General features: G+C 38.8%; 2 protein-coding genes across 4 annotated transcripts in view; both read right to left on the reverse strand.

Annotated features, from left to right (window-relative positions):
• Positions 1 to 13,344, reverse strand: part of LOC134218433 (uncharacterized) — a 914,466-nt gene that overhangs the window by 174,394 nt on the left and 726,728 nt on the right. The gene's annotated exons all lie outside the window — the stretch shown is intronic.
• On the reverse strand, positions 10,446 to 11,161 carry LOC134214211 (uncharacterized). The gene is made up of 3 exons (XM_062693621.1): positions 10,955 to 11,161; positions 10,784 to 10,881; positions 10,446 to 10,558 (listed from the first exon to the last, which is right to left on the reverse strand). Exons 1-3 carry the CDS (start codon positions 11,130 to 11,132, stop codon positions 10,508 to 10,510), a joined length of 327 nt encoding a protein of 108 aa, XP_062549605.1. The 5' UTR covers positions 11,133 to 11,161; the 3' UTR covers positions 10,446 to 10,507.

A 13,344-nucleotide genomic window follows, 5' to 3' on the forward strand; every position in this document is an offset into this window, starting at 1 on the left:
CTTCATATGGATCTCTTCTATTTTGAAGAGAGCTACTCTAAGTACATAGATGTCCGTCTACTGAAAGGGTCTACTAGTCTACAGTTGATAATTACTTCGGAATTTCAGAAGAAATCGTCACCGATAATGGTCCATCCTTCAACTCGGAACTTTTTGTCATATTTTTAAAGGTAAATGGTGTGTCCGTCTTGAAATATCCACCGTACCACCCCCAGTCAATCGGGTTGGCCGAGGAGTAAGGACTGTTAAGGATGTGCTGAAAAAGTACTTACTTGACGATAAGCAGCAGTCGCTTTCAGTGAGTAGGAAAATTAATCGTTTTCTGATAAATTATCGTAATATGCCGTCTACCGCTACAAATCGTACTCCATCGTCAATGATCTTCTCTTACACGCCGCGTACACTAACGAATAGCATCAACCCGCGTAAAGTAGAACTTGAATCCAAACCTTTAGTTAGACTAGAAGATCGAATCATTCAATCTCCACCAGAAATTAGCAAAACTTACCGTGCATGTGACGGGTACAAGAAGGCGAGGTGCGCAGTGGGCAAGATGGAAGATGACTTGCGGAGCCTCCGTAGACTGCGTGGTTGGCAACGTGTAGCCATGGACCGAGCCGAATGGAGAAGACTGGACGCTTCCGACGGTGGTCGTATCATAGCAACTATTTTCACATTGTTTATTTATTGTTACGTGAGCAGGCATAACATGAAAAAAACAGGAGGAATTTCAATTCTCGCAACAATTAAAATTATTGACGATTAAATATTCATCTTTTTTATGTTTCAGGCGGGAAAAGAACAAATTGGCATTCAAGCACTACATTCATACAAAGTACAAGCTCTGCATGTCTTGGCTTCTATGCAACAAATTTCCTGACGATTTATTCTTCATGCAACTGCACTGGCACTTAGTTGATGGGTAAAAACGAATTTGAGCCAGTTTCTTCTAAATACCTAATTCACGCTGGGAGAAACCAGAAAGTGCAGTTCAGTATACTTGACCGTGTCGAGCTCCACGATAGAACTTGGAATATCGTTCGACTTCCAGTTCTCCCGACGAAAAGAAAAAAAGTTAAAAACTTTCATTCCTTCATTTGTTGAGTTTAAGTCATGGATTATGGTCAAGGGAAATATCGACATACTTCAACTGTAACAATCATACCAACGGCTCATCTTATCGCAAAGAAAACTGTACTTACCTATGAGCAGAATGTTCAGCACGGTATATTTTGCTCTTATCTACGATCGAAGCTTAGGCTTAGAATCCTAGTCTTGGGCAGCTGATATTTGATAGAATTCTACGAATAGAGTGACGTACCCTTGCCCTTTGTCTTAATTTTTATTAATACTTTTACTGGTACTATTCACTGAGCAATCATTTGCGTATCTGTTATCTGTTTATTGGCTTTATACGCCGTTAAGTAAATATTTCTAATATAATGGAACGCTATTGATCTATGCAGTGCAGACATACTTCATTTATAACTTCATGTCCTTATACGCAACTAAACGAATGATGTAGTTCTTGATTTTATTTATTTTCCTTTTTACCGCTAGATTCCCAGTTCCACCGAGGAGTTCGATTTTATTAACACGGTCAAGTGCACTTAAGGTGATTATACAATCAAGCCATGTGGTGAATTTTAAATTCACCACACGGTTTGCTACTCCTATTATCAAAAGTTCAAATCTAGCATAATAATTTTCGTACAATGCTGAAATTCAAGTCGATTGTTTAGCATAAGTAAGCAAACGATCTACGGATGTTTTTATCCCCATGGGCATTGTGGTTCTCTCAATTCGTGCTCTTGAAAAATCACTAGAAAAAGCACGTGGTTTCCAAGATGGCCGATTTGTGGCTCTGTTGTATAACCACCTTAACTGCACAATTTGGCTTCTGCGAGCATCCTCATCAACTCAGAGCAGTGAAGTTAAATCGAGGATAGATTCTCACCAAGTTTACTTCGAAGAAGGCAGAGCATTCAGACGAGTGCATATGTCCACGTATCTTAAATCGGATCCCCTTAGAAGAACTTGGATCCGAGTGCTAAGTAAAGCTAGTTGCGTTGCAAGCTCAATAAAAAGTATGGACACTTTATATAAATGTTGCGTTTGAATGCCAAATTGTTCTTCTTCTACCTAAAATATAAAAAAAATGAATATATATGTTCGTCATATTAATTAAATGTTTCTTATTGCTGCAAGCTTTTTACGAGAAGTTTCTCCAGTTTTTTCAGGTTGTACCAACTCACGTAACAATAAATAAACAATGTGAAAATAGTTGCTATGATACGACCATCATCGCATCGGAAGCGTCGAAAGCAGTTCAGCGTCGGAAGCAGTTACTGTCAGATTTATTTATAGCAGCCGCCATTATGGCGAACGTGGAAAGCTGGATACCGCACAGGTCACTTCGGCCTTAGTCTGAATAAATAATAATAATACCGTGCATGTGATAAGGTACTGGACCGTAACCACTTTAAAGATTTAGCACAGAGAATTTCTTTGAGGATTTAGTTTGTTGGATTCACGCAATAGTTTTGCAAAAAGTTAGTCCACTCACTTACTTAATAAGGCAAAGACAAAGGTGCTGTTTGAACGAGAAGGCGCCACAACATTTAAAGTACATAAAATGAATTTCCTTGTATGGACAAATCATCCGTTCTCATCAACTACGCATCACGTCAATATGAAAGCTAGGTCAAAAAGCAACAAATAATTTTTAGATTTTTTGTACCCACGACTTGTTTTACAGAGATTTCTCGCTTAACTTTTCAAAAGGACCTAAGTAACAGTAACAGCAATCAATAGCTTTTATGTTTTTCTGTTGATTGCGCTATTCAAATTAATTCATGAAAAAATGTTACTTAGGTCCTTTTGAAAAGTTAAGCGAGATTTCATTGTACCTCCATACTAAATTCTAGCTGTATACTTTCAATTTCTTCAAACCTGTTCTCCACCTCGTGTGTGTGGAAGGAAAATTGAAAGCTTACAATATCGAACAACAGATGTCACTAGTGTATATGCAATATTACACTGATACAAACACGCAGCAACACCACCTGTCGCCTGATAATGGAAATATTGCAATTATACCATCAGGTGTAGTAGCTATTGTTAAAATGTTTTGGAAGGGCCTCAAGCGGATTTTTTGCTAGAATGCAACTGACGACATCCTATTAGCGTAGAAGAAACAGCCCGGTGGCATCCCTATCTCACACAATAGGTTTGTTTTGCAGCCAACATTGCGCAACCGTATCCCACTGACAGTTCTGTATCCCAATGAAAATCAAATGTGATGTTTGTAAACAAAACACACACTATCATGAATTTTATACTGAAATGTTGGCTACAAAAACATGGCGTCGTGCCACCCACCTGAGAAGAAAACGTTCGAATGGTTCACACGAATCAAATCCGTAAATCAGACTTGTCCGATATATTACATCCTTCTGTGCCAATCGCTCAGCCACTGCAACGACCATTCGATCACAGAGAACAGACATGGAGGCTCGAACAAAATTTATTGCAAAACATGTGTAAATAAAAAAGATATTTTAGTTACTAGATAAAGATTGTCGCTACTGTTCCCTTTGTTCTGCTGTCCGAAACATGTGTGGTACATACCTGTCAAATCGTATGGATTTTCCTTTTTTGACATTTAGCTCCCCTATCCTCGCCAGCAAAAGATGTTCCGGACAGCGACGACAGCGACAATCTTTATCTAGTAACTAAAATATCTTTTGTAAATAAACAAACCGAACCTCAACGCCATCGACGTCGACATTGCAACTAACAAACTCATTTTGACAACACGATGGCGCTGGTATGCTCTTGCATGCATAACGACACTAGCGCACATTGGCTTTTTTTGATGACGCTCGCGCTGATTCTGCACGGAATAACGTCGACATTCCAAAATTACTTCAAAATGAACAGTAAAAAGTTATCACAACATAGCGAGTACAGCTTCAGCATGGTCATCATGGTCTTGCTTTGTAGCCGCGCATCTTACCGCACGGCTAACATAATATTTCCGTTCATCAATATTGGTCATTTTTACCATCGTTAATTTATTTACTAGCTGAAAAGCTATTTAGGCGGTAGCCATAAGCATGAATATGCTCATCGGATAATTCTAAATCTGATAGAGTACCTGTTGGAGCTGGTGTTCCCCAAGGCAGCATACTGGCGCCCTTATTGTATAACACTTTTACTTCTGACTTACCTGATTTACCAACAGGGTGTCAAAAATCTTTGTTTGCAGATGACACGGGCCTCTTAGCCAAAGGGCGAAACCTTCGTGTCATTTGTAGTAGATTGCAAAAAAGTTTGGATATTTTCTCCACTTACTTGCAAAAATGGAAAATTTCCCCGAATGCTTCCAAAACTCAGCTTATAATTTTCCCACATAAGCCGAGAGCTTCTTATTTGAAACCTTCTAGGAGACGTATTATCACTAGGAATGGGGTTCCAAAACGAAATGGGGTCTAGCGAAGATAAATACATATTCAGGACGTCTGCTAGATTGAAAATAAACTTTTAAAAGTCACATTGAAGGCATTCAAGCCAAATGTAACAAATATATTAAGTGTCTAGATCCACTTATAAACAGAAAATCAAAACTTTGGCTCAAGAACAAATTTTTGATACAGAAACAAATTTTTAGACCAGCCATGTTGTATGTTGTGCCAATATGGACTAGTTGCTGCATTACCAGAAAGAAGGCACTTCAGAGGATTCAAAATAAAATTTTGAAAATGATTCTGAAGTTGCCTCCGTGGTATAGTACCAATGAACTCCATAAAATGTCTAAGTCCAAGAGACATTGCAACAAATCTCCAACAAAATAATTTCCTATTTTAGACAAAAATCGTTACAATATTCTGTTGCAACAATTAGCTCCTTATATCCTTAGCATAAATTAGGTTAAATCTAGTTTAAGTTTAAAACATTGTAATTCCTACATGGTTAAATTCAACCAGAGGAAAAATCCTAACTGCCAGAGGCTAAAATAATAACTAAATAATAACTAACATACAGGTAACTCATGTATTTTCTGTCAAAACTCGCTGGTTCGTTCACCATTGTAGATGGGCGTTAAGGGTGGTTAAAATTTTGGTGACGGACCCGTCTTGATCGGCGTTCTTATCTATCCACTTGATTGTACATACCAAGAAGTGGTTGTCTATAGAAGATATTCCTACACATCTGAAGCATTGCCGTATTGCGATCGCGATCCCATAGGAGTTTACATAAGAATACAGAGAAAAGCTTGGTCAACCGCATCGTGAAGGAAGTTTTTAATACTACCCGAAGCTATTTTAATTTCAACAGTGCTTCCCAGCGCTATTTGTACCCACTGATCCCGTTACGATCTTTGCAAGGACCCGTGCCTTCGTTTTACGTTGGACCCGTTTGCGGAAGTAAAATTCCGACAAGCGGTGGTAATCCTGCAGGGACACCGTTCTGGGAAAAAACCTCTTAGAAGGTCACGTCTCCACGCTCAGCAATGAGTATAAATAAAAACAAGAGGAAGGGGGAGTCTTTGAATTCTCCACTTCCTTCTAAGAAACAAGGTTTCGAAACCGTCCTGCCAAAGCGCGGGAAAAATAGAAGGAAGCTGGAGAATTCAGATATTCCTTCGAACTCTTTTATCGGAATTAATTCTTCTCCCATCGAACTGAGCAATCAGTTCGATTTGATTAATGATGAAATTGAGCAAATCGAATCTACCTCTAGCCCAGGTGATTCGATTCATGCGAAAAAGCAAAGGATTCCGCCAATTGTGGTATCTGTTGCCGAGTTTTCTGGCTTTCGGAATGAAATCTTGAGTAACGTTCAGGGGATCAAGGTTTCATTTCAGATTGCTAGGAAGGGTGACTGCCGCGTTTTGCCGGGATCTTTTGACGATCGCAAACGTCTTCTTCAGTATTTAACTGAGAAGCGCCATAAATTCTTCACATACGACGACAAAACTGAGCGATTGTTCAAAGTCGTCTTGAAAGGTCTCCCCAGTGATGATAAATCACTGAATGAGATAAAAAATGAAATTTCTCAATTACTTGGATTTTCACCAGTCCAAGTAATTAAGATGAAAAAGAAATCCCACCCTGGTACTTCCCAGAGAGGCATTTCTCAAGAATTTTATTTAGTTCATTTTAACAAAAGTGAACTAAATAATATGAAAAGTTTGGAAAAGGCCTGTATTATGTCTCATGTCCGTGTTACATGGGAACATTTCCGCAGGCCTGGGGGAAATTTCCAAAACCCTACCCAGTGCCGTAAGTGCCAAAAGTGGGGTCATGGAACCAAACATTGTCACATGGATGCTAAATGCATGATTTGTGGTGGAACCTCTCACGCCAAGGACGCATGTCCTGTGAGAGAAGATTCCAAGGGGCTGTCCATATACCACGTGGACAGATTTTGTTCAGTTCCAGATACCCCCCTCCCCCAGCGTGGACAATTGTTCATATAATATTTGTAAAAAAATGTATGAGCCGTGGACATTCTGCATACTCCCCCTCCCCCCTAAAATGTCCACGTGGTATATGGACAGCCCCCAATAAATTTAAGTGCGCAAATTGTGGGGGCAATCATAAATCCAATTTCTGGGAATGCCCTTCACGCAAAAAAGTTTTGAATTCCCGTGCAAAATTGATGACGGGAAATTCCAATCGGATCCCAGATTCGACGGGTAGAAATTTTTCAAACGCTCAAATTTCGAAACCGGTTACCGGTCGAGCAATTCATACCCACCACAATTCACAAACAAATTTTGCCGCTCGTCAACGGGTAGCAAGCACTTCAGTAAATTCCAATTTTTCCAATGTACCTACGTATGCAAACATCGCTGCTGGTAGACAAAATTTCTCGTCTCAAAATGTGGTTTATACCCATGTCCCAACGGAAAATTATGGTCATGTTGCCGATTCAGGTAGCATGACTGCTTCCGATTTTGATTTTTTAACTGAACAATTGCATCACATGATTGATGCAATGTTCAAAGCGAATACCATTCCTGAAGCTGTTCAGGTTGGTATAAAGTACACACAAAAAATTGTTATCGGACTCCGTTTCAATGGATCCAAATAATTGTGTGAAAGTTCTAAATTGGAATTATAACAGACCATTATAACAGAAACTTATTTAAAACCAGGACTCTCCATTAAAAGAGATCCAAATTATTTTATCTACAGAAATGATCGTCTTGACAGCGCCTGTGGTGGGGTCGCCATTGTCATCAATAGACGTATCAAACATAAATTATTTTCTTCGTTCGAAACCAAAGTTTTTGAAACCTTGGGAGTTTCTGTTGAAACAAATTTTGGACAATTTTCCTTCATTGCAGCCTACTTGCCTTTTCAATGCAATGGGCAGCAAAAGAATTTGTTGAAAGCTGATCTTCAAATTCTGACTCGCAACAAATCAAAATTTTTCGTAATTGGTTACTTCAATGCCAAACACCGTTCATAGAATAATGCTCAAAGCAATTCCAATGGTAAAATTTTATTTGAAGATTGTTCTGCGGGATATTATACTATTCAATATCCCAATGGCCCAACTTGTTTTTCTTCCAGTCGAAATCCTTCTACAATTGATTTAGTTTTAACGGATTCAAGTCAGCTCTGTGGCCAATTGGTAACTCATGCTGACTTTGACTCTGATCACCTTCCTGTGACGTTTGAAATCTCACAAGAAGCCATTTATAATCCAATCAGCTCTACTTTTAATTATCATAGAGCTGATTGGGATTTATATAAAACGTATATCGATAGGAATTTTGATATTTATATTCCTCTCGATACCAAAAGTGATATTGATAATGCTCTCGTATCTTTGACAAATTTAATTGTCGAAGCCAGAGGCATTGCAATTCCGAAATGTGAAGTTAAATTCAACTCCATTATTATTGACGACGATCTTCAGCTACTAAAAATGTGAGAAGAAGGCAATACCAAAGAACTCGCGATCCCGCGTTGAAAGTTATTTGGCGAGATTTGCAAAATGAAATTAAAAAACGTACCACCTTTGAGAATAATGTCTCGAAGTTGGATCCCAGTTCGAAACCCTTTTGGAGATTAACAAAAATTCTTTAAAAAAACCTCAAAAGCCAATTCCAGCGCTTAAAGAGGGAAATAAAATTTTATTAACAAATGGCGAAAAGGCTCAAAAACTTGCTCAGCAGTGCCCATAATTTTAGTTTAGGTCTCACTAGTCCAATTGAGGATCAGGTTACACGGAGATTCGAAGACATTCTCAATCAAGAGAATGTTTTTGACCCTTCGTTGGGAACTAATTTGGATGAAGTGAGATCTATTACTAGAAAATTTTAAAATATGAAAGCTCCAGGTGATGATGGTATTTTCTACATACTTATCAAAAAACTTCCTGAGAGCTCTTTATCCTTTTTGGTTAATTTATTTAACAAATGTTTTCAATTGGCATACTTCCCAGATAAATGGAAAACGCCAAAGTTGTTCCAATTTTGAAGCCGGACAAAAATCCAGCTGAGGCTTCTAGTTATCGCCCAATCAGTTTGCTTTCTTCAATAAGCAAACTGTTTGAAAAGATTATTTTAAATAGAATGATGGTTCATATTAATGACAATTCTATTTTTGCTGATGAGCAATTTGGTTTTCGCCATGGGCATTCAACCACTCATCAGTTACTAAGAGTTACGAACTTAATTCGGCTCAACAAATCTGAAGTTGCTCTTCTTGATATAGAGAAAGCATTTGACAGTGTTTGGCATGAAGGTTTGATTGTAAAATTGATGAATTTTAATTTTCCTCTGTACATTATTAAACTGATCCAAAATTATTTATCAGATCGCTCACTGCAGGTAAACTATCAGAATTCTAAATCTGATAGATTACCTGTAAGAGCTGGTGTTCCCCAAGGCAGCATACCTGGGCCCATTTTATATAACATTTTTACTTCTGACTTACCTGATTTACCACCAGGGTGTCAGAAATCTTTGTTTGCAGATGACACAGGTCTCTCAGCCAAAGGGCGCAGCCTTCGTGTCATTTGTAGTAGATTGCAAAAAAGTTTGGATATTTTCTCCACTTACTTGCAAAAATGGAAAATTTCCTCGAATGCTTCCAAAACTCAGCTTATAATTTTTCCACATAAGCCGAGAGCTTCTTATTTGAAACCTTCTAGCAGACATATTGTCACTATGAATGGGGTTCCAATTAATTGGTCTAGCGAAGCTAAATATTTAGGACTTCTGCTAGGTCAAAAATTAACTTTTAAAAATCACATTGAAGGCCTTCAAGCCAAATGTAACAAATATATTAAGTGTCTACATCCACTTATAAACAGAAAATCAAAACTTTGTCTTAAGAACAAACTTTTGATTTACAAACAAATTTTTGGACCAGCCATGTTGTATGCTGTGCCAATATGGACTAGTTGCTGCAATACCAGAAAGAAGGCACTCCAGAGGATTCAGAATAAAATTTTGAAAATGATTCTGAAGTTGCCTCCGTGGTATAGTACCAATGAACTTCATAGAATTTCTAATATTGAGACATTGCAACAAATGTCCAACAAAATAATTTCAAATTTTAGACAAATATCGTTGCAATCTTCTATTGCAACGATTAACTCCTTGTACCCTTAGTATAAAATAGGTTAAGTTTAGTTTAAGTTGAAAACATTGTAATTCCTACATGGTTCAAGTCAACCAGAGGAAAAATTCTAACTGCCAGAGGCAATTGAAATGTATTAATAATAACTAAAAATATAACATAGCAAATAAGGATGATAGTGTTAAGAAAACACGGAACACCTAGTCTAAGAGATGAATGCATGTATTAGATAATTAGCAAATAAAATTAGTTAAAAAAAAAAGAGAAAAGCTTGGTGGAATTAGTAATTTGAAATAAGATAACAAACAAAGTAGAAGGACAATCTGTTCGTCAGACGATTACAGAATGCAGGTATGGCCGATTAACAATCTGAAGTCAGATTCGGGAAGTTTATGAGCTAACGATTATGTTTGGTATATTACATATCCATGTGAATCTGGCTAAGAAATGCCTGATATACATATTGCTAGGCCAAATCTCGAACACCTTAAGGACAATCCTGATGGAATCGAAAACTAATTGAACTCGCGTTTTCAAGGGAACTCCATTCAAAACAGAAAGCACGCACAACTGTCATTTATTGTCGCATGCTGAAACGAAGCAAAGCTGAAATAATAAAAATGACAGTTGTGCGTGGCTTCCGTTATGAACGGGTTGCCCTTGATAACGCGAGTACATTTAGTTTTAGATTCCGTGATGATTGTCTTTAAGTGTGAGTTTTTTGAGCACTGTAGGAAGGTCACATAAAGGAGAGCTCACTGTAAATCCAATAGAAATACTGCGTGCGAATGTTGCACATATTCGAAGTGTCATCCAAACACAAAACAACCACAGGAAGCATCCGCTTTCCCACCTTGTTGCAATATATTGAATTTCAATTGCATGTCTCATACACGAATTAGTTATCTCCACAATTTGTACCACGGCCTTTTCGTTGTAACGGGTATTGGAGTCTGTAAAAAATAAGATAATTAGCTTCTTTGGATGAAATTTATAGCATGCTGTTTTCAATTTTTGATTTGAATTTCATTAGCTTATTGAAATATGTATAATTCTTCGAATCACTTGGAATGAGACTTTTAAAACTTTTACTGATATCAGACATCCAGGCTACAAGATTGCAATTGCGAACGACATATTTTCGCATGAAAACAACATCCAGTATAATCAGTACATACCGTGGTAGTAGTCGTAGTTGTGGGGCTAGTCTTCGGAGCAAATGGCGAAAATGTGTAAGCAGCTACTGCTTCTTGGTACTTGTAGGTCGTCTGACGCACTGATAGGAAACACATTTGTTATTAAGTGTTCACGTTCACTGAACTATGGAAAATTGGAGACAAATATCTTACCAACTCGCGATAACTTCGTCTCGCTTTCATCTTCTAATGGTGCAGCATTTACCAGGGAACAACCGACCAGTGCAATAAGCAGGAACTGCGTGAGAATTCGAAACAAATTGGTTTTCATTCTAGCGGATTTCAGTTCGAACGAAGAAATTGCGAACAATTCTATATGGATGCTTCCCATCAACTGGCTAGACAACGATTGTTTTTCGTTCGATGAAAGCAGCAGCAAATGAAATGAATGATAAAGAGATATTTTTCAAGGGATTCCCCGCGATCCACAAATCAACATCCACTCAATTTGTTCTTCCCTGAACGAAAGCAGATGCTACTCGGGGTGCGTTATCAATGCGAAGCATTATTCAGCTGTACTTTTCAGTTTCATTAGCATTTCAATTCCATAAACTCTGATGTTTTGTACGTCTTTCTCAAACGGTGATTCAGTTTGTTGATCTGCAATGCAAACAAGAATGGGGGTCTCGCTGTTTTTGTTAAGCCATAATAAGAGAACTATTTTCTTAATGGGATTCGCAAACAAGAAACTTATCTAATACAATAGGTAATAACGCAGGTAAAATTCTGGTTCTGGTTCCAAACTGGCCCTCCAATATCTGATTTCAAATCCTACTATTAGTTCTCTTAGTCCCAGCCAAGATTCAATTGTAATAGTGTTCGCTGAGTTTGAGGAAGTCGTGTTTCGAATTCGAAAAGATAAATACCAAAAATCAAAATATCAACTCCCCTAGGAATGTTAATGACTTCATGATTCCAAGTCATAAATAATAAGAAGAGATGTCATGAGCTCGTTAACTAGCCTTGTAATGAATACATTTTGCGGTAAGAAAACCATTTCGACTGCTAACCGACTGCCAAACATGTGCGTTTCCTAATGGATATCGTGTTTCACGACATGATCAAAAACTCTCACCTTCATGAACTGGAGAAATTCCGACACGCAATTCACTTCGCAGCATCACGAAACGGCGATGCGACGACGGTGAGATGCATCATCGATAAAACCCCCCCGGAAGAGGGAAAGGCCCTCTTATGGGAACTTATGTGTTATTCATGGAGCATCCAGCATGATAAGTATTACAGCATATACAAACACTTGCCAATCACGCGCATCATATGCCTTTCTCATAAATAAGTGCCTCGATTCGATGCTTCTCATGCTGTCGCATCTCCGGAAGACCCAAGAGACGATTCAAAAGTTTTACTTCCCAAACCGCCCGGCATCAGCTTAGTTCGCCGTCAAACCTTGCACGACATTTGTCATTCATAAACGTCTTTCTTTCAAAACGATGATCAGCATATGAAAGTGACATTCAAGCCGTGGCTTCCGTGCTCGTGAGAGCTTTTTCTGCCTCGCTGAAAGAGTTGATCCACATTAGATTTCCCTCCCGATGACGATGTGACTGGAGTCTGTCAAATGAGGCATCATCAGTCGCATGCATTGGGCAAGGCCACTTCTGCTATCCGGATGATGCAAGCTAATTCATAGTCGTATATCACCGGAAATATTCGATTGCCAAGCTGAGACAATAAACCACGAATTTTATTCACTTATGGTCCCTTCGGAACCACGGCCGCGGACCACCGCAAAGGGCGTTTCCTATCTCCATCATATTCGAGTGGTATTTCGAAAGCCGTGCCCAGCGACACGACTGGGACCCCAAGTACCTATCTGTCACAACTTTCTTTTCGGGTGAGGCTTGATCGATTGACGATGGCGGGGAGAAAACGCACCGGGAGGGATTTATGAAGGGATCCCAATCGAAGCGCTTGAAACGGATAATAATCGAGTGCCGAAAAGTCAGGGTCGTCCGGAGGGCTTGTTTTGTGATCTAATCACACTAGAGTTGGATTTGTTTTGGTTATCTTCTTCGGTGAATAGCGGAAACAAATCATCATCAAGCTTGCATTTTTGATTGAAGTGGCATGTTGATTTATTAGACAGTATTTCACAAGAAAAATGATAATTTTGCCCAAGGCTGCCGATCAACAGCTCTGCGGAACGTATGGGAAAGCATTGAAGCAAGCGATGTAACTGGTGTGAGTGAATAGGAATCAATCTAAGGGGCCATCCACAAAGTACGTCACGCTCCTAGGGGGGAGGGGGGGTTTCGAGCAGCGTGACGACTCATACAAAAATTTTAGAGGTTTATTACAAAAGGTGTGACGAAGGGGGGAGGGGGGGTTGAAAATCGCCAAATTTTGCGTGACGTACTTTATGGATCTTCCCTAAGGGGAAAAACGCATAGACACGAATCGCGAGAAAAACATCAATCACTACCCCATTAAATGGAACGCGTCGAAGCGTAGAAAGCGTTTCAATTATTGCGAGTGATATCAAGAACTGCATGACTTGTACTTCGCAGAAAACATGTTGCTTT

Source organism: Armigeres subalbatus, chromosome 2, assembly GCF_024139115.2.
Source record: "Armigeres subalbatus isolate Guangzhou_Male chromosome 2, GZ_Asu_2, whole genome shotgun sequence".
NCBI lineage: Eukaryota > Metazoa > Arthropoda > Insecta > Diptera > Culicidae > Armigeres > Armigeres subalbatus.

Bases quoted from the DNA above. Each gene is read 5' to 3' on its own strand.
- LOC134214211 (XM_062693621.1), bottom strand. From the start codon at position 11,132: ATGGGAAGCATCCATATAGAATTGTTCGCAATTTCTTCGTTCGAACTG. The intron at 10,882-10,954 runs GTAAGATATTTG...GTTTCCTATCAG, and splicing joins GACGAAGTTATCGCGAGTTG to TGCGTCAGACGACCTACAAG. The intron at 10,559-10,783 runs GTATGTACTGAT...TATTTTTTACAG, and splicing joins CAACTACGACTACTACCACG to ACTCCAATACCCGTTACAAC.